The following is a 21,368-nucleotide window of genomic DNA, read 5'->3' as shown; positions in this document are numbered from 1 at the left end:
CTCGGCACGTGTCGGCCCCTCAGGAACCCGGGGGGGGGGTGTGAAGGCTCACTGTGCTCACACACTCAGCTCATTATCACTCTGTGTTTCAGAACAGAGTTCTGTTATCGGTTCTGCAATGTTGAAACAGGAAATGATTACAGCGTGTCCCTGTCTCCCTCGGCCGTGTTGGAGGCAGATGTAACAACGCAGGCGTGTGATGATACTTATGAAGAATATCAGATAAAACAGAGGGATCCCAGCTGCGTACAGTAACAGTGAATCAAACACACGTCGATGCATGTGTGTGTGTGTGTTCCTGTCATTGCTCACAACACTGCGGTGGTAAAACACTGCTTTCATGTCCAGTAATGAGTGTCAATGGCTCTCTGTTCCTCCCCGTGGTTCCACTCCTCTAGTGCCGTGTTGTTGTGGGCTCCAAGTGTGCAGAGCCAGCAGGATTCTCCTCCTCCTCCTCCTCCTCCTCCTCCTCCTCTTCCTCCGTCCAGCGAGGATTCTTTTTCACCAGAGGAGATGAATAATGTACGCTTCAAGCTGTGTTGTAAAATAACAGCGTCTGTGGGAGGGTGGCTTCTGTTGTGTTATCACTACTCAGACCCCCCCCCCCCCCCCCCCCCCCCCCCCCCCACCCCTGACTGACTGACCAGGAAGGGTTCAAATGTTTAATGTGTAGCTCAGCTGCAGTGAGTGCTTCTCCTTAATGCATTTTGAAAATTGATCCTGGACACTATGCGGTGAACTCCTGCGCTTGGCAGACTCCCCGCTGTGCGTTGTTCACGTCTGTTCACGTCTGTTCTTCTTTCTTTGGTTCCTGTCAGACCTGCACTTGGCAGCCGAGCTCGGCAAGACCCTTCTGGAACGCAACAAGGATCTGGAGGACTCCCTACAGCAGATGTACATCAACAACGAGGAGCAAGTGCAAGAGATAGAGGTACGCTCGTCCCACATATCGCAACTCTGCGAGCGCATGTTTCAGCTAATTGTTGAAACGCTTGAAGCACGGCAAGAAGAAACAGAAATAGCAAGAAGGACAAAAAGTGTTTATTTTGTACACATGAGAGGATATGCGAAATTCCTGGATCTCTCTCGTCTTCACAGCTCAAAGACTTCTCATTAGTCACAAGCCATCTGAGGTGAGACTGTCTATCTATCTATCTATATATATATATATATATATATATATATATATATATATATATATTTATATGTACATATATATATATATATATTTATATATATAAATATATATATATATATATATTTTTATATATATATATATAAATATATATATTTATATGTACATATATATTATATAATATTTATATATATATATATATACGTACATATATATATATATATGTACGTATATATATATTATATATATATATTATATTTATATGTACATATATATATATATATATATATTTATATATATATGTAAATATAAATATATATTTTATATGTATATATGTAAATATAAATACATATATTTATATGTATATATATATATATATATATATATATATATATATATTTATATGTACATATATATATAAATATATATATATATATATATATTATATATATATTAGTGCTGGGCAACGCACTATACTATGACTTTTTTCAACAAACTATATTATGACTTTTTTCAACATACTATACTATGACTTTTTTTATGACTTTTTTCAACATGCTATACTATGACGTTTTTATGACTTTTTTCGTCATGCTATACTTTTGACTTTTTTCAACATGCTATACTATGACTTTTTATGACTTTTTTCAACATGCTATACTTTTGACTTTTTTCGTCATGCAATACTATGACTTTTTATGACTTTTTTCAACATGCTATACTATGACTTTTTTATGACTTTTTTCAACATGCTATACTATGACTTTTTTCAACATGCTATACTATGACTTTTTATGACTTTTTTCAACATGCTATACTATGACTTTTTTATGACTTTTTTCAACATACTATATTATGACTTTTTTCAACATGCTATACTATGACGTTTTTATGACTTTTTTCAACATGATATACTATGACTTTTTTATGACTTTTTTCGTCATGCTATACTTTTGACTTTTTTCGACATGCAATACTATGCCTTTTTTATGACTTTTTTCAACATGCTATACTATGACTTTTTTCAACATGCTATACTATGACTTTTTTCAACATGCTATACTTTTGACTTTTTTCAACATGCTATACTATGACTTTTTTCAACATGCTATACTTTTGACTTTTTTCGTCATGCAATACTATGACTTTTTTAGGACTTTTTTCAACATGCTATACTATGACTTTTTTTATGACTTTTTTCAACATGCTATACTATGACTTTTTTTATGACTTTTTTCAACATGCTATACTATGACTTTTTTCAACATGCTATACTATGACTTTTTATGACTTTTTTCAACATGCTATACTTTTGACTTTTTTCAACATACTATACTATGACTTTTTTCAACATACTATATTATGACTTTTTTCAACATACTATACTATGACTTTTTTCAACAAACTATATTATGACTTTTTTCAACATACTATACTATGACTTTTTTCAACATGCTATACTATGACTTTTTAATGACTTTTTTCAACATGCTATACTATGACTTTTTTCAACATGCTACACTATGACTTTTTATGACTTTTTTCGTCATGCTATACTTTTGACTTTTTTCGTCATGCTATACTATGACTTTTTTCAACATGCAATACTATGACTTTTTATGACTTTTTTCAACATGCTATACTTTTGACTTTTTTCAACATGCTATACTATGACTTTTTTCAACATGCTATACTTTTGACTTTTTTCGTCATGCAATACTATGACTTTTTTAGGACTTTTTTCAACATGCTATACTATGACTTTTTTTATGACTTTTTTCAACATGCTATACTATGACTTTTTTTATGACTTTTTTCAACATGCTATACTATGACTTTTTTCAACATGCTATACTATGACTTTTTATGACTTTTTTCAACATGCTATACTTTTGACTTTTTTCAACATACTATACTATGACTTTTTTCAACATACTATATTATGACTTTTTTCAACATACTATACTATGACTTTTTTCAACAAACTATATTATGACTTTTTTCAACATACTATACTATGACTTTTTTCAACATGCTATACTATGACTTTTTAATGACTTTTTTCAACATGCTATACTATGACTTTTTATGACTTTTTTCGTCATGCTATACTTTTGACTTTTTTCGTCATGCTATACTATGACTTTTTTCAACATGCAATACTATGACTTTTTATGACTTTTCTCAACATGCTATACTTTTGACTTTTTTCAACATGCTATACTATGACTTTTTTATGACTTTTTTCAACATACTATATTATGACTTTTTTCAACATACTATACTATGACTTTTTTCAACATACTATACTATGACTTTTTTCAACATGCTATACTATGACTTTTTTCAACATGCTATACTATGACGTTTTTATGACTTTTTTCAACATGCTATACTATGACTTTTTAATGACTTTTTTCAACATGCTATACTATGACTTTTTTATGACTTTTTTCGTCATGCTATACTTTTGACTTTTTTCGTCATGCTATACTATGACTTTTTTCAACATGCTGTACTATGACTTTTTTCAACATGCAATACTATGACTTTTTTATGACTTTTTTCGTCATGCTATACTATGACTTTTTTCGTCATGCTATACTATGACTTTTTTCAACATGCTATACTTTTGACTTTTTTCGTCATGCTATACTATGACTTTTTTATGACTTTTTTCAACATGCTATATCATGACTTTTTTCAACATGCTGTACTATGACTTTTTTCAACATGCTATACTATGACTTTTTTATGACTTTTTTCAACATACTATATTATGACTTTTTTCAACATACTATACTATGACTTTTTTCAACAAACTATATTATGACTTTTTTCAACAAACTATATTATGACTTTTTTCAACATACTATACTATGACTTTTTTCAACAAACTATATTATGACTTTTTTCAACATACTATACTATGACTTTTTTCAACATGCTATACTATGACTTTTTTATGACTTTTTTCAACATGCTATATTATGACGTTTTTATGACTTTTTTCAACATGCTATACTATGACTTTTATATGACTTTTTTCAACATACTATATTATGACGTTTTTATGACTTTTTTCAACATGCTATACTATGACTTTTTTATGACTTTTTTCAACATGCTATACTATGACTTTTTTCAACATGCTATACTTTTGACTTTTTTCGTCATGCTATACTATGACTTTTTTATGACTTTTTTCAACATACTATATTATGACTTTTTTCAACATACTATACTATGACTTTTTTCAACAAACTATATTATGACTTTTTTCAACATACTATACTATGACTTTTTTCAACATGCTATACTATGACTTTTTTCAACATGCTATACTATGACTTTTTTATGACTTTTTTCAACATACTATATTATGACGTTTTTATGACTTTTTTCAACATGCTATACTATGACTTTTTTATGACTTTTTCAACATGCTATACTATGACTTTTTTCAACATGCTATACTTTTGACTTTTTTCGTCATGCAATACTATGACTTTTTTATGACTTTTTTCAACATGCTATACTATGACTTTTTTCAACATGCTATACTATGACTTTTTATGACTTTTTTCAACATGCTATACTATGACTTTTTTCAACATACTATACTTTTGACTTTTTTCGTCATGCTATACTATGACTTTGTTCGTCATGCTATACTATGACTTTTTTCAACATGCTATACTATGACTTTTTTATGACTTTTTTCAACATGCTATACTTTTGACTTTTTTCGTCATGCTATACTATGACTTTTTTCGTTTTTTTTGACATAGTTTACTATGACTTTACTGAATTGCCCTGCAGCTTTAAATTCAGTTAATTCAGGTTAGGGGTTAGTGAAATAAGACACAATATTATATTTTCTCATCTTCTAATAAGAGATTTCTGTGCAGCTACTTTGTCTGTGGTTATTGAAACCACTTGTTTCAGATCTTATTCTATTCTCTGTTAACATCATTGTTGGATAGTGAATTAATGTTAGGATTCTGATCATATTGGGCTCTTAGATCGTTTATTATCTGTGACTTCATTTTGGATGTGAGTGGGTATGTTAGGTACATTTAAAAAGTCATAGTATAGCTCTGATTCATCACACTGGATTGTCCATCTAATGAAGTAGATGCACAGGATAGGTAGAGCTAATGTAGCTGATGTATTGTAAAATGATTATAAAACATTTTCATAATATGGTATGCCATTAAAAAGTCAGTATAACATTTTATAAAAAATGTCACAGTTTCAAGTTCTTTATTGTCATCTGCAAAATTTCAAGAATACATTGTTGGCAATGACAGTATTAGATCTAATGCTCCCACCAACAATGCTTATGAAGTATACTGTTTATAAAAGGAAAACACACAGGTGCAAATGGAAATCTAAGATAAAATAGTGCAAGTTTAAATATTGAGATGCAATTTAACATATGTTAAATGAAAAGTAAAATATATTTGTGATAGAAAGTAATTGCAAGTAATTAGTGAAATAGTAAGGACGTATTTCCTGTATAAACGGTAACATCCTGTTGGCCGTGTTGTGACACCACTGGGTGTAGAAGTCCTCCATGGATGGCAGCTCCGCCCTGGCGATGTGCTGAGCAGTGTTCACCAGCCTTTGTAGAGCCTTACGGTTTAGAGGGTTGCAACTGCCACAGCAGGCTGTGATGCAGCCGGTCAGGATCCTCTCGATGGAGCACCTGAGAAGTTGAAGAGTATCCTGTAGTCCATGATAAGCCTTCTCAGCTATTTACATTTCTTGGTTGGTTGTTGTTGATGTTGTCATAGTATAGTATGTCATAAAAGTGAAAGAAATAGTTAATAAAACATTCATAATACAGTATATAATAAAACTGTCATAGAATGTATTGAAGATGTCATAAATATATGATATTAAGGTCATAGTACAATAGATCATTAGTAATGTCATAAACAAATGTAATAGTATGTAATAAAAAAAGTCATAATATAGCATGTTGAAAAAAGTCATAAAAAAGTCATAATATAGAATGTCGAAAAGTCATAAAAAATTCATAATTGAAAAAAGTCATAAAAAAGTCATAATATAGAATGTCGAAAAGTCATAAAAAATTCATAATATAGTATGTTGAAAAAAGTCATAAAAAGTCATAGTATAGCATGTCGAAAAAAGTCATAGTATAGTATGTCGAAAAAAGTCATAGTGTAGCATGTTGAAAAAAGTCATAAAAAAGTCATAGTGTAGCATGACGAAAAAAGTCATAGTGTAGCATGACAAAAAAAGTCATAGTATAGCATGATGATAAAAGTCATAATATAGCATGTTGAAAAAAGTCATAATATAGCATGTTGAAAAAGTCCTAAAAAAGTCCTAGTATAGCATGTCGAAAAAAGTCATAAAAAAGTCATAGTGTAGCATGTTGAAAAAAGTCATAAAAAAGTCATAGTGTAGCATGACGAAAAAAGTCATAATATAGCATGTTGAAAAAAGTCATAAAAAAGTCATAATATAGTATGTTGAAAAAAGTCATAAAAAAGTCATAGTATAGCATGTTGAAAAAAGTCATAAAAAAGTCATAGTGTAGCATGTTGAAAAAAGTCATAAAAAAGTCATAGTATAGCATGTTGAAAAAAGTCATAATATAGCATGTTGAAAAAGTCATAAAAAAGTCCTAGTATAGCATGTCGAAAAAAGTCATAGTATAGTATGTTGAAAAAAGTCATAATATAGCATGTTGAAAAAGTCATAAAAAAGTCCTAGTATAGCATGTTGAAAAAAGTCATAAAAAAGTCATAATATAGCATGTTGAAAAAAGTCATAAAAAAGTCATAATATAGCATGTTGAAAAAAGTCATAAAAAAGTCATAATATAGCATGTTGAAAAAAGTCATAAAAAAGTCATAATATAGCATGTTGAAAAAAGTCATAAAAAAGTCATAGTATAGCATGTTGAAAAAAGTCATAAAAAAGTCATAGTGTAGCATGTTGAAAAAAGTCATAAAAAAGTCATAGTATAGCATGTCGGAAAAAGTCATAATATAGCATGTTGAAAAAAGTCATAAAAAGTCATAGTATAGCATGTCGAAAAAAGTCATAAAAAGTCATAGTATAGCATGTTGAAAAAAGTCATAAAAACGTCATAGTATAGCATGACGAAAAAGTCATAGTGTAGCATGACGAAAAAAGTCATAGTGTAGCATGTTGAAAAAAGTCATAAAAAAGTCATAGTGTAGCATGACGAAAAAAGTCATAAAAAAGTCATAGTGTAGCATGATGAAAAAAGTCATAAAAAAGTCCTAGTATAGCATGTCGAAAAAAGTCATAAAAAAGTCATAGTATAACATGTCGAAAAAAGTCATAATATAGCATGTTGAAAAAGTCATAAAAAAGTCATAATATAGTATGTTGAAAAAAGTCATAAAAAAGTCATAGTATAGCATGTTGAAAAAAGTCATAAAAAAGTCATAGTATAGCATGTTGAAAAAAGTCATAAAAAAGTCATAGTATAGCATGTTGAAAAAAGTCATAAAAAAGTCATAGTATAGCATGTTGAAAAAAGTCATAAAAAAGTCATAATATAGTATGTTGAAAAAAGTCATAAAAAAGTCATAGTATAGCATGTTGAAAAAAGTCATAAAAAAGTCATAGTATAGCATGTTGAAAAAAGTCATAAAAAAGTCATAGTATAGCATGTCGAAAAAAGTCATAATATAGCATGTTGAAAAAAGTCATAATATAGCATGTTGAAAAAGTCCTAAAAAAGTCCTAGTATAGCATGTCGAAAAAAGTCCTAGTATAGCATGTCGAAAAAAGTCATAATATAGTATGTTGAAAAAAGTCATAAAAAGTCATAATATAGTATGTTGAAAAAAGTCATAAAAAAGTCATAGTATAGCATGTTGAAAAAAGTCATAAAAAAGTCATAGTGTAGCATGACGAAAAAGTCATAATATAGCATGTTGAAAAAAGTCATAAAAAAGTCATAATATAGCATGTTGAAAAAAGTCATAAAAAAGTCATAATATAGTATGTTGAAAAAAGTCATAAAAAAGTCATAGTATAGCATGTTGAAAAAAGTCATAAAAAAGTCATAGTATAGCATGTTGAAAAAAGTCATAAAAAAGTCATAGTGTAGCATGTTGAAAAAAGTCATAAAAAGTCATAGTATAGCATGTCGGAAAAAGTCATAATATAGCATGTTGAAAAAAGTCATAAAAAGTCATAGTATAGCATGTTGAAAAAAGTCATAAAAAGTCATAGTATAGCATGTTGAAAAAAGTCATAAAAACGTCATAGTATAGCATGACGAAAAAGTCATAGTGTAGCATGACGAAAAAAGTCATAGTGTAGCATGTTGAAAAAAGTCATAAAAAAGTCATAGTGTAGCATGACGAAAAAAGTCATAAAAAAGTCATAGTGTAGCATGATGAAAAAAGTCATAAAAAAGTCATAGTATAGCATGTCGAAAAAAGTCATAATATAGCATGATGAAAAAAGTCATAAAAAAGTCCTAGTATAGCATGTCGAAAAAAGTCATAAAAAAGTCATAGTATAACATGTCGAAAAAAGTCATAATATAGCATGTTGAAAAAGTCATAAAAAAGTCATAGTATAGCATGTCGAAAAAAGTCATAATATAGTATGTTGAAAAAAGTCATAAAAAAGTCATAATATAGTATGTTGAAAAAAGTCATAAAAAAGTCATAGTATAGCATGTTGAAAAAAGTCATAAAAAAGTCATAGTATAGCATGTTGAAAAAAGTCATAAAAAAGTCATAGTATAGCATGTTGAAAAAAGTCATAATATAGTATGTTGAAAAAAGTCATAAAAAAGTCATAATATAGTATGTTGAAAAAAGTCATAAAAAAGTCATAGTATAGCATGTTGAAAAAAGTCATAAAAAAGTCATAGTATAGCATGTTGAAAAAAGTCATAAAAAAGTCATAGTATAGCATGTTGAAAAAAGTCATAAAAAAGTCATAGTATAGCATGTCGAAAAAAGTCATAATATAGCATGTTGAAAAAAGTCATAATATAGCATGTTGAAAAAGTCCTAAAAAAGTCCTAGTATAGCATGTCGAAAAAAGTCCTAGTATAGCATGTCGAAAAAAGTCATAATATAGTATGTTGAAGAAAGTCATAAAAAGTCATAATATAGTATGTTGAAAAAAGTCATAAAAAAGTCATAGTATAGCATGTTGAAAAAAGTCATAAAAAAGTCATAGTGTAGCATGACGAAAAAGTCATAATATAGCATGTTGAAAAAAGTCATAAAAAAGTCATAATATAGCATGTTGAAAAAAGTCATAAAAAAGTCATAATATAGTATGTTGAAAAAAGTCATAAAAAAGTCATAGTATAGCATGTTGAAAAAAGTCATAAAAAAGTCATAGTGTAGCATGTTGAAAAAAGTCATAAAAAGTCATAGTATAGCATGTCGGAAAAAGTCATAATATAGCATGTTGAAAAAAGTCATAAAAAGTCATAGTATAGCATGTTGAAAAAAGTCATAAAAAGTCATAGTATAGCATGTTGAAAAAAGTCATAAAAACGTCATAGTATAGCATGACGAAAAAGTCATAGTGTAGCATGACGAAAAAAGTCATAGTGTAGCATGTTGAAAAAAGTCATAAAAAAGTCATAGTGTAGCATGACGAAAAAAGTCATAAAAAAGTCATAGTGTAGCATGATGAAAAAAGTCATAAAAAAGTCATAGTATAGCATGTCGAAAAAAGTCATAATATAGCATGATGAAAAAAGTCATAAAAAAGTCCTAGTATAGCATGTCGAAAAAAGTCATAAAAAAGTCATAGTATAACATGTCGAAAAAAGTCATAATATAGCATGTTGAAAAAGTCATAAAAAAGTCATAGTATAGCATGTCGAAAAAAGTCATAATATAGTATGTTGAAAAAAGTCATAAAAAAGTCATAATATAGTATGTTGAAAAAAGTCATAAAAAAGTCATAATATAGTATGTTGAAAAAAGTCATAAAAAAGTCATAGTGTAGCATGTTGAAAAAAGTCATAAAAAAGTCATAGTATAGCATGTCGGAAAAAGTCATAATATAGCATGTTGAAAAAAGTCATAAAAAGTCATAGTATAGCATGTTGAAAAAAGTCATAAAAAAGTCATAGTGTAGCATGTTGAAAAAAGTCATAAAAAAGTCATAGTATAGCATGTCGGAAAAAGTCATAATATAGCATGTTGAAAAAAGTCATAAAAAGTCATAGTATAGCATGTTGAAAAAAGTCATAAAAAGTCATAGTATAGCATGTTGAAAAAAGTCATAAAAAAGTCATAATATAGCATGTTGAAAAAAGTCATAAAAAAGTCATAGTGTAGCATGTTGAAAAAAGTCATAAAAAAGTCATAGTATAGTATGTTGAAAAAAGTCATAAAAAAGTCATAGTGTAGCATGTTGAAAAAAGTCATAAAAAAGTCATAGTATAGTATGTTGAAAAAAGTCATAAAAAAGTCATAATATAGTATGTTGAAAAAAGTCATAAAAAAGTCATAATATAGCATGTTGAAAAAAGTCATAAAAAAGTCATAATATAGTATGTTGAAAAAGTCATAAAAAAGTCATAGTATAGCATGTTGAAAAAAGTCATAAAAAAGTCATAGTATAGCATGTTGAAAAAAGTCAAAGTATGTTGAAAAAAGTCATAAAAAAGTCATAGTATAGCATGTCGAAAAAAGTCATAATATAGCATGATGAAAAAAGTCATAAAAAAGTCATAGTATAGCATGTCGAAAAAAGTCATAATATAGCATGATGAAAAAAGTCATAAAAAAGTCATAGTATAGCATGTCGAAAAAAGTCATAATATAGCATGATGAAAAAAGTCATAAAAAAGTCATAGTATAGCATGTTGAGAGGTATAGTGTTTTGAACAATATTACAAAAGGTCATAGTATAGTATGTCAAAAAGGCTTGGTATGTCTAAATAGTGTTAAGCCAACGTATAGTGTGCAGCAGTAGTGTTGGGAAAAATGTCATAAAAAAAGTCACAATATTGTATTCCATAAAAAGTCTTGGTCTAGTTTGTCATTAAGAAATATGAAAAATGTAATTGTATAGTAAGCAATAAATCAAGTCTTAAAAATTAAAATGTCATTAATAAAGCGATGGGTCATAAAAAGGTCATCGCATAGTAAAGCTGTGTCTTTAACAAGTACCCCATGTATAATGAATACTCCAGTCTTTACATGTACCTCCTGGGAGACAAGCGTCCCTGATGTATGTAGTCACTCATCAACCCTCATCTTAAATGTGTCTCTCTTGCAGTACCTGTCCAAGCAGTTGGACATGTTGAGGGAGATGAACGAGCAGCATGCAAAGGTGTATGAACAGCTGGACGTCACCGCCAGGGAGCTGGAGATCACCAATGAGAAACTGGTGCTGGAGAGCAAGACCTCGCATCAGAAAATAGACAGGTGATGAGAACGTGTCTGCAACCAGAATCCAGCCACAGGTCACCTCCATCACGTGACGGAGGTCTTTACGACAGATTACGTCAAGTGTGTGTTTACGAACAATCCCCTCCAAGGGAAACTAGAGGACTTAACATTTTTGCTATCTTTAGCGTCGCCATAATCATAATCAGGGGTCGAAGTTCTTTACAAATCACATTAGTGGTCCTAATGCTAAAGATTTCAATGGCCGCCTCTGTTCTTTGTAAACATGCTCCTTCACAGTCTTGATGTTGCAACAGTGGCTCACTGTAGCTTCAGGAGAACGGTGTGCTCAGCAATGACGTAACAAGCTAGGAACAAACGTGTGTGTGTGTGTGTGTGTGTGTGTGTGTGTGTGTCTCCAGGTTGACGGGCACCATGGAGACCTTGCAGGGACAGGTGGACAGCCTGACGGCTCGGGTGGAGGAGCTGCGGACTCTGGAGGAGCTGAGGGTCCGCAGAGAGAAGACGGAACGACGCAAGACTGTGCACTCCTTCCCCTGCCTCAAAGAGCTGTGCACCGCGCCAAGGTCCCTGTCAGCAGTTCATTCTTCTAGTGCACAGCGCGTGTGTGTGTGTGTGTGCGTGTGTGTGTGTGTGTGTGTGTGTGTGTGTGTGTGTGTGTGTGTGTGTGTGTGTGTGTGTGTGTGTGTGTGTGTGTGTGTGTGTGTGTGTGTGTGTGTGTGTGTGTGTGTGTGGAGGCACTTGACTTTGTTCACACACATGTGTATGGTGCCAATACAACACAGATGATCTGATTGTTCTGCAGGACACCTGCGGGGTTGATTACAGTAAATCTCCAACATTTATCAGACCGCACTGCCCTGCAAAGGCAAAACTCAGTAATTACAGATTTGGTCAAAATGGACTTTTTGACATCGTACCTCACTATAGAAATTGTTATACGATCAAATGTATATTGGAAATTCATAAGAACTAGAAAACCCAAGTTAAAAACGAGCCGAACTAACTAGCCTAGCCTAGTCTTTGTGTTCTCAAACTCTAGTGGAAGTTGAATGTTTTGACGCGCTTCAGTCGCCTTTTCAATGACACATTTAAGTGTATTTAATTAAAGTTGATTTCGATTAAACTTGCTCATTAGATAAAATGAACAAGAAAACTGAAGATTGTCCAAACATAGAGCATTACACAAGAATCTTATGTGATCAGTAAAATACTTCATTACCAGCATAAAAGGCGTAATATTAACATTTTATCATTTATATATCTGCTGTTAGAGTTTATCAAGAGCCAGGCTGCAGTCATTAACATAATCTGATTTATTGTCGGTTTTATAAAGCCTTCAAAGAATGCCCAGGTTGGTGCACTGATTACATGATTGTGCCGTTTTTTTAAGCACAATTTGTTGACTACTTTACATCAGGTATGAAGATGGTTTCCTGTTGGCCAATCCGGGCAGTGTGGACCTGGCTGAGGCGCGCCCGGTGGACGAGGAGAACGAGCGCCTGACGGACATCGTGTCCTCCCTGCGCTCGGCGGTGGCCACGGAGCGGTCCCAGCGGGAGGGCGCCGAGCGGGAGTGCGCCGCCGTGCTGCAGGAGTTCGAGCGCCTGGAACAGCGTCTCTCAGGGGCGGAGGGCTGCCAGCTGCGGGTTCAAGAGCTCGAGGCGGAGCTCCAGGAGATGCAGCAGCTGAGGAAGTCCAGGTTGTGTCTGATCGGGGGCATGGAAGACGGCCTGGAGACGCTGCTCAGCAACGGCCCCGAGACGGACACCCCGGAGGAGGGCCTGGAGGAGGGAGGCGAAGGAGCCGCTGGAGAGCAAGGGGCCACGGGGCAGCAGGGAGGCCCGGTGAGGAAAAGCTGCAGCGACACAGCTCTCAATGCCATCTCGGCCCGCGACGCCTCCGGCAGGCGGCAGGGCAGCTACGCCATCCACGCCAACGGGGTGCGCAAGCGCGGCATGTCCATCCTGCGGGAGGTGGACGAGCAGTACCACGCGCTGCTGGAGAAGTACGAAGGGCTGCTGGGGAAGTGCCGGCGTCACGAGGAGAGCCTGTGCCACGCCGGGGTGCAGACCTCGCGGCCGGTCTCCAGGGACCCCTCCATGAAGGAGTACAGCATGGTCTGCGCGGGGCCTTCGACATCGGGGGCAGTCGCCGCACCCGCCGCCCCTCCCACGCCCCCTCAAACGCCCTCCACCCCGGAGGCCCTGGAGGGGATCAGCAGGCAGGTGGAGCAGGTGGACAAACGTCTCAGCCAGAACACGCCGGAGTACAAGGCCCTGTTCAAAGAGATCTTCTCCCGCTTGCAGAAGACCAAGAGCGACTTGAACTCCACCAAGAGCAAGAAGAGTCACAAATGAGCGCGAGCTACCGGGTCTAAAAACTGTGACTGTTTTGGCTTCTCGTCTTACGTGTGACCCGTTATGACGGGTGGATGCCTGTAGTCAGAGTGGGTGATTAACGACGTTAGCAGTGGATGGCTGATTAATCTCATAATGGATGAAATAGCGTTTTTTCCTGAGTGACAATAATTAGAAAGGTTTTGTTTGTCTTAGGACAGTCTAGTGTGTGACGTAGTATTTGTAATTGAGATTAACTGATTTCATTATTTTTTTTATTTATTGAAAATTAAGCCAAATAATTAACAAAAAAAAGCAGCCACTTGTTTTTAAACTAGTTACAGCATTTGAAGCATGGATCCGACTGATGAACACTAAGTGCTAAAAAAGTTTTTAAAAGCAGGTTGAAACTAAAATCACAAGTGTTTGACCGGCTTGAGTGTGCTTTAAGATACAGTGGTGTGTGTGTGTGTGTGTGTGTGTGTGTGTGTGTGTGTGTGTGTGTGTGTGTGTGTGTGTGTCTTGGATACGAATTCTTCAAGACAGCTGCCAAAGTGTACCGTGCATAAGTGTTAGATGGTTATTCGTTTACATGGTTTATTGTAACCGATCTGGTGGCGATGAGTTTTTACAGCATGCATTACAAGCCGCAGAGGGATTCAGGGATTTGTTTGAGAATTTCAGACGTAACATAATCGGCTCGACGCTGCGCTGCCACATTGTCAAAAGTTCTTGTAGGAGGCAGTTTATGTTTTCTGTTGATTAAAATGAGAAATGTATCAAAACACATTTTTTTTTTCCTTCTGTTAAACACTCAACAGAGGGAGGCAACAAATCAAATCCTACAGTTGAACTAGAATTTACACCGTGTGGCTGTAAGCAGACGTCTGTCCAAAAATGGCGTCACTTTAACATTTTAACCTGTAAGGAAAAAGGTCAGAATTAGCACGTATTCTTGAGTTACGGTCGTGAATTGACCCCCAGGACTCTAATCTCTTCATCCTGAGGTGTCAGGACGGAGAATGTGGACGGACGACCCGAAGACACAATGCCTCGGCGTAATAAAAAGCAGGACACAAGCGGGGCCCAGTCTGAACACTTTAATGTGAACACAGGAGATCAGTAAACTGTAGGTGATACAAGTGGCACACATTCAGTCAAACCCAACGCACCAAGAACAGCATCGGTCTGACCGAAGCAGGTCTCATTCCCCGTACATGTGGAGTGAATACAAACAGATAACACTTAAAAAAGGTCTGGTTGGGGACTGACGTCTCTACACCGGGTCAGAAGTCAAGACAACGTTTCACCTCACTGATCGATGATGATCACAAAGTGCCGCTGAGTCAGCAGGAGCAGCGTAGTGGTTGTAAGAGACTGCAGTAACACAAAAGGTGATATGATGGAATCGGGGACTAAGGAGGACACCGGGTGACAGAAGGCTATCAGCACAACCTGGACTTTAACAAGCAGGACATTTACAGTTCATTAAACTGATATTTAGAATACTAGATGTTTGTAAATGACACCGTGATGGCTTTTTTACAAATCCTCAAAACCCGATATAAAAAAGGTGATAAAGGTCCACGTTTTACAAGTATTGTTAAAAACCGCTCACATGACGGTCTGGCAAATATAATCTGAAGGCAAACGGCTCAATTAGGTTGTCTAATTCTCCATAAAAGGGGTTTTTGTTAAGGCCACATGGCTGTTGACAAACCTGCCACAACACCCTGTTCAGTAGAACAGCCACACCTACAGGGAGGAGTCAGAGGACATGGAGTTCACTCATTGGCTCAGACTTCGTAGGGTGCTAAAGAGGCGGCCTGATTTCAAAGTAATTGACCAAGAGCCTGGTGCAAATAATGTGCTCAAAAGGCTTCAGGAGGGCTGCGTTCAAGAGCGGTGTCCAGCAACGGTTGCCACATACAGCACTACTGCTTTCCAAGGCAGATCACGGTAATAGTACAAAACAATCTGAGAAATAAAGAATGAGAAAAGAAAAGAAAGGGTTGAAGGGCAGAGGGAATCACAGAGTTTATCAATTCTTCCAAAAGCAGTTAACGGTCTATATATATTTTTTTTTTTTTTTTACATATTTTTTCTTTTATAAAACAAACCATAACAGCAAAATCTGTACTGTGCACATTGTTGCTTCCTCCATTTTTAAAAAGATGTGATACTTAACAAGGAGGGCGTGTGCAAACCAACGAAAGCGCTACGGCGGCGGGAGGAATGATGAAGTGATTGGAATTTAGAAAAAAAAAAAAAAAAAGGGAAACTAAGAGAAGGTCGTCGATGGACGGAGAGAGAGCAGAAAGAAGCCGAGGATCAAGACAAACTCCAGACGGGGAGTCATGGAACGATAGGGAGGAAAAGAGAGAGGGACGAAGGAAGACGCAGACGGACGTCGCTGAGGGGGAATCAATTTGTCCAGTCCTTCTTGATGGTGAGGAACCACTCCCAGGAAAGGTGGTCGTGCTCGTCGTCGTCGGTGAACTTGGACTTGATGTTGTAGGTGCCGCGGGCCAGCAGCCCTTTGGGTGACTCCTCCATGGTGGTGAGGAACTCGTACTCCTCGCTGGGTCTGGGCCCGTAGCTGCCGACCATGTAGTCAGACTTGTCAACTGTACAGAAGAGATTTATTAGTTCATAATAAGCTGCTTATTACCAATGTGTTCACTGAGAATAAAGCAAACGCACTTAAAGATACAGTACGAACTTCAGTGTTATCACTCCAACAAGAAAGACGGTTTATTTGGCCCGTTTAAAAAAGAAATAGTCCGTCATTTTGGGGAATATGCTACAAGCTAAGCTAAGCAGCTTTTGGCTGTAGCTTTATATTTACTGTACAGACACGAATGGATGTGGATCTCGTTCCCACAACGTTACATTATTCCTTTACTTAAGAGGATGCTACTTTACACGGCATTTCAAAACCTACCTAAAAGATTTGCAGAGACTCAATGAAAGAACACAACAGAGGAAGCCTTACGTTTTATTCCTTTCCTGAATGTTTGCTGGGTGTACTTCAGGCCCGACACGATATCCTTGTTCACCTGCAAAAGGCGACATGCATCACATCCTGCTGAACAGTCTCCCACAACAAACATGGCTCACTGACATGAGACATGAGACAACAGACAGAGCAATCCTGGGTTTAACAAAGACCAGACTCTCTCTCTCACCTTGAAGTTGATCTTTATTCTGTATTCGATTCCCTCCTTCAGCACAAACGGGTTCTTCTTCAAGTTGTCCAAGTCTCCTGGAAGGGAAAGCAACACAGCGTGAGAAGAGAATCGAGTTTCAAGACTATAGAACCTAAGATCAGTTTGTGTAAAACGCATGTTGTTCCAAACTAAAAACGTATAAACAGGAGGGGATTCTCAAAAGGCAGGATGTATTTAGACATGCGATCACCCTGCAGTCTCTAAAGTGACCACCATGTGGCGCAGTGAGCCCAGCTCCGTCGATGCTCATCGGGACCACTGAGGGAGAGCCGACAGGAAATGTCTCATTAAACCCACTAACAAGGGAATCTTGTCATTACTGATTAGCAGGCTAATGAACCAGCAGCCCATTTAATCCATATCTGTAGACAAGGATGGGAGTGATTACTGTTCATAATGAATGTTACTATGAGATAATCCTTCCAGCGTCTGCTGGGAGGAAGACAAGCTGCCTCAACGTGGGCATCTGTGCCTTCAGGTGAAATAAATCTGTACGTGGTCAACTATAAAAAGTCAGTTTATACATACATACATACATACATACATACATACATACATACATACATCACACACTATGCTCTACTCACCCTGCAGGTCAAGGACCAATGGCTGCGGAGCCGTATCGCAAAGCAGAGTCATTCGAGTCACCTGGACGTTTGGGACTTTAGGATCTAAGAGAGAGAAAAGAGTCACAGTGTAAGAAATCATGATCTACCAATCAACTCATAACCGAGAGAAATACTGAATACACAATGGTGCACAAAGGGGAGGAACCTCATCAACCATGCTTTTTCAATCGTGAGGTGTTTGTGTCACGTCTGACCCGTTTGCTTCTCCCCACCAAAAGGTTCTCTCTCAAATATCGTAACCCACCGTCAAAAACCTCTCCGCTCTTTGTCTGAGTCACAAGCCAGGCCGACAGCGAGAAAACTTTGAGTTTCACTTCATTCTTTCAAAAGATTGTTCTCACCTAGATCTGATTTATCGGCTAGTTTCATGTTCAGTTGCAGGTTTACACCGGCTCTATATGTCGAGGCACTTATTTATCGGCTTTTTCCCTCAATCTATCGTGTTTCTATCGGCCTTCAAACATCACGGATGCAGCAGCCTTGAAACGGAATAACAGTTCAATGAGCGACTGAACTGTTTTCACAACAAATAACAGGTCTGATGCAACACTATTAGTACTGCAAACACAGAGAGTTATGGACACACATACACATTTCATATTTATTCTATATAATATCCTAAGAGTTACTTAGCGAGTCTCACTGACCTGCCACCGCGGAACATTTGCCCAGCAGCGCCTCCTTGTACTTGCGCAGGCTTTCGTCGTCCTGGTCCTGCTGCTGGATCTCCTGTAAGCTCTTCTGGGCAGGAGCTTTGTAGTTGACTCTGTTCTCACTGTCTCTGTTGGCGGCTGCCAGCGCTTCCAGCTCCTCCGGTGTGGGATCCTGTTCTGCCATCGTGTTCTAAATCGCAGCCAGAGAGAGAGAGACAGCAGAGCGGTTAGAGGACGGGGTAGTAGAGAGGGACACGGACAGACGGCAGGACTCCACACAGACCGCTCTCTTTTTTTACCCTTTACTTCGCTTTAATGTAGTTGGATTAACGTGAGGAGCTGAGGCAGCACATTGTTAAGACATCCGGCTGCTAGACGATCGTTACAGATTACTAGTCCAGAGGAAAAACCCTCTGAACTTTGACTTTAAGAGATCCAGCACAGTAAAGCAGCATTTCCTGTAGAAACAAACACCATAGATCACATTGTTCCTCTTATGGTTTGTTTGCCATCTATACATTATGCTGATATCGTTCAGTGTGATATGCAGTTTTGAGATTCTGCCAACAGCTATATACACTGTAGAGCACAATGGAATTTACTTGGCAGCGCTCAAAAGTATGAAAACATTTTTAAAAACACTTGACAGCAACAACTTTGACCCAGAGTGAGACGGTTAAGGAGGACAACTGAGCTCCCTTTTTATGCACAGACCACAACATGCTTTGTGTGGATCATCACATAACTTTAGCAGTATTTTTTGGCATGAGACGAGGCAGTTTTATTGCGTTTTTGTCCATTAGTGTACGCCGAGACATAAGCACAGACGTAAACGTTCACGCTAGCACGGACCAGAGCCGGGACCCGTCTCAGGATGGAGCCGGTTCTTAATCATGAAGCTGGTGATTATCTGAGCTAAAGGCTCCTCAAACAGCAGCGCTAATGTGGACCTCTACACCCAGCTGCACGGTCACACCAGTCACTGCTGATTAGAGGAGAGGATGCTGATCCTGAGCAGGAAACGGCACAACAACAACGTGAGATCATCCTGCTGCTACAGAACTCAAATGTTGCTCATGAAAAGCAGTAGAGGAAAAAACAAAACAAAACCAGTGATCTATTGATAACATCTGATGCACGTGTGCTGGGCGCAGAAATACACAACGCTGATCAACACCTGCAAAAGCCAAGAGGCAGCTGGATGATGTTCTGTGTTCTCCCTGCAGACCAGACAAGTGACCGACCACACCCACCCACACCAGCTGTTTTCATAGCAGCTTGCAAAATAAGCGCTTGTTGATAAAGTTGTAGTTTTTATTTCCTGATTCAGGCTGCCATGTTCTTTTTCAACATTTGCGTGTTGAAAGAACACAACTTCCTGTATTTGAGAGATTCAGCCAAACAGGAAACAGAGACGACAAACTGTAGAAGAGGATTCATTACTCATTAAAATGGTGCAAGATACGAGATTGGGAGCTTTTCAATTGCTTCACAACGGCTCTCAACATGGCTTAACAAAAAGAGAGTGCCTTCAGTCTCTGCTCAGGTAGACATTACTCCAATATCAATCCATCTGATATTGTTTGCTTCTATATTAACGCTCTAAATGTCATACGTTGCTCCTTTAAGTTATGATAAAGGGTTAAAACAGACCAATAAAGATCGATGCTTGAATGTCAACTACCCTAAAACAAAAAAGGAAGAAGACATAAGGCGATAAACAAACTGCTTCTCCATTTAAGTCCAATTAAACTTCTTAGTGTAAATAATCTCTTAATATTTGTTTGCTGTTGCAAATCAGTGCCAACGTTTGAGTTAAAAAGGTCATCATAAATCAACAGAGACAAGCTAACAAATCAGTGAAGTGCAAACTCAGTCTTGACTCGCTGAGCAGAGGTGGTGCTTGATGAAAGTTAACCCCCGACTCGCTATTTACAACCTGAACCACAATAAAATCACACCGCTCCAAACAGACACTCCGGGCACAATAACTGGTTTGTCGCTCCGCCGGCCTGACGCCCTCCTCTGTTCCATTGTGCCTGACATATACTGTTGGGTATTAGCCAAGCAGGAAGTGAGAACACAGCAATGTTTACAAGACGAGGCCTCAGGGCTCCCAAAAAAAAAAAAAGAAGCACAAACTCCTCAGTAGGTGTTCGGCTGTGTGGGAGTGTTCCTGGTGAGAGGGAATAAGAATAGTAAGAAAACAACGATGGTGTTACATCACTCCAAGTATCAAACGGGTTGTTTTTCTCACTTCCTCTACTCTCCTGTACGTTGCAGTCACAGAGCAACCGACCGCAGAACTGTCGTGATGAGTCCTTTTAGACACACCTTAGGTAGAGAGCTGCACTATACGGACTTTAAGGTCCCTTAAGACGTGACGAGGCTTCTGCCGCACTGTGAAGTCTATGGAGGACAAAAAGGTCAACGACACCGATTTCAAACATCTGTCAGAAAGACAGATGTTATAGATGCAATGCTAAATTGGTGGAGCGCTCTTTTAGGGCTTTCTGATTGTAGAGCTCGATCAGTCGTTTGATTAAAATCGGTTCTTCAAGCCAAAAACTGGTGGATGGTTCCAGCTTCCAAACTATATTTTGTCGTCTTTAATACTAAATTAAAGAAAATCTTTGTTTTGGACCATTGGTCAGTAGGGTTGTAACGGTATCATGGGGTACCGTGGTATTAACATTGACGGTCATCTACGGTATTAAAAAAAAAAAAAAGACAATAAAAGTAATAAATAGATTAATCAATGAAAAAACTGCAATTAGTTGCAACACAACTGGATATAAGTAATGTAACGATAAACTACGCTAGCATATGATTGCTTAGTGTGAATGAACCAGTGCAGCTTCAGTCTCTCACTGTCAGCAACACAGTTCACATAAACAATAGCAAACGAAGAAGACATTGTTTATAAATCCATGTAACGTCTGCACACAGTCACATCACTCAGAGATG

General features: G+C 36.7%; 2 protein-coding genes across 2 annotated transcripts; one reads left to right on the top strand and one right to left on the bottom strand.

Moving 5' to 3' along the window:
* Positions 1 to 92: 92 nt before the first annotated feature.
* On the top strand, positions 93 to 16,170 carry LOC137890132 (cerebellar degeneration-related protein 2-like; the record flags this gene model as incomplete). The annotated part of the gene is made up of 6 exons (XM_068734249.1): positions 93 to 251; positions 399 to 541; positions 819 to 931; positions 11,420 to 11,568; positions 11,952 to 12,116; positions 12,971 to 16,170. Coding segments are annotated over 6 exons (1,669 nt in total), but the record flags the coding sequence as incomplete, so codon positions are not given.
* A 6-nt stretch (positions 16,171 to 16,176) lies between these two features.
* Positions 16,177 to 18,615, bottom strand: LOC137890130 (rho GDP-dissociation inhibitor 1-like). Its single transcript, XM_068734248.1, has 5 exons — positions 18,396 to 18,615; positions 17,707 to 17,790; positions 17,078 to 17,154; positions 16,885 to 16,948; positions 16,177 to 16,516 (listed from the first exon to the last, which is right to left on the bottom strand). Exons 1-5 carry the CDS (start codon positions 18,583 to 18,585, stop codon positions 16,314 to 16,316), a joined length of 618 nt encoding a protein of 205 aa, XP_068590349.1. The 5' UTR covers positions 18,586 to 18,615; the 3' UTR covers positions 16,177 to 16,313.
* Between the last annotated feature and the right edge of the window lie 2,753 nt (positions 18,616 to 21,368).

The sequence above is a fragment of the Cebidichthys violaceus genome, unplaced genomic scaffold (assembly GCF_023349555.1).
Source record: "Cebidichthys violaceus isolate CVI_PGR_0920_01 unplaced genomic scaffold, fCebVio1.0.p SCAF_615, whole genome shotgun sequence".
Classification (NCBI taxonomy): domain Eukaryota; kingdom Metazoa; phylum Chordata; class Actinopteri; order Perciformes; family Stichaeidae; genus Cebidichthys; species Cebidichthys violaceus.
The sequence above is the reverse complement of the archived record's forward strand: the minus strand, read 5'-3'. Positions and strand labels throughout refer to the sequence as shown.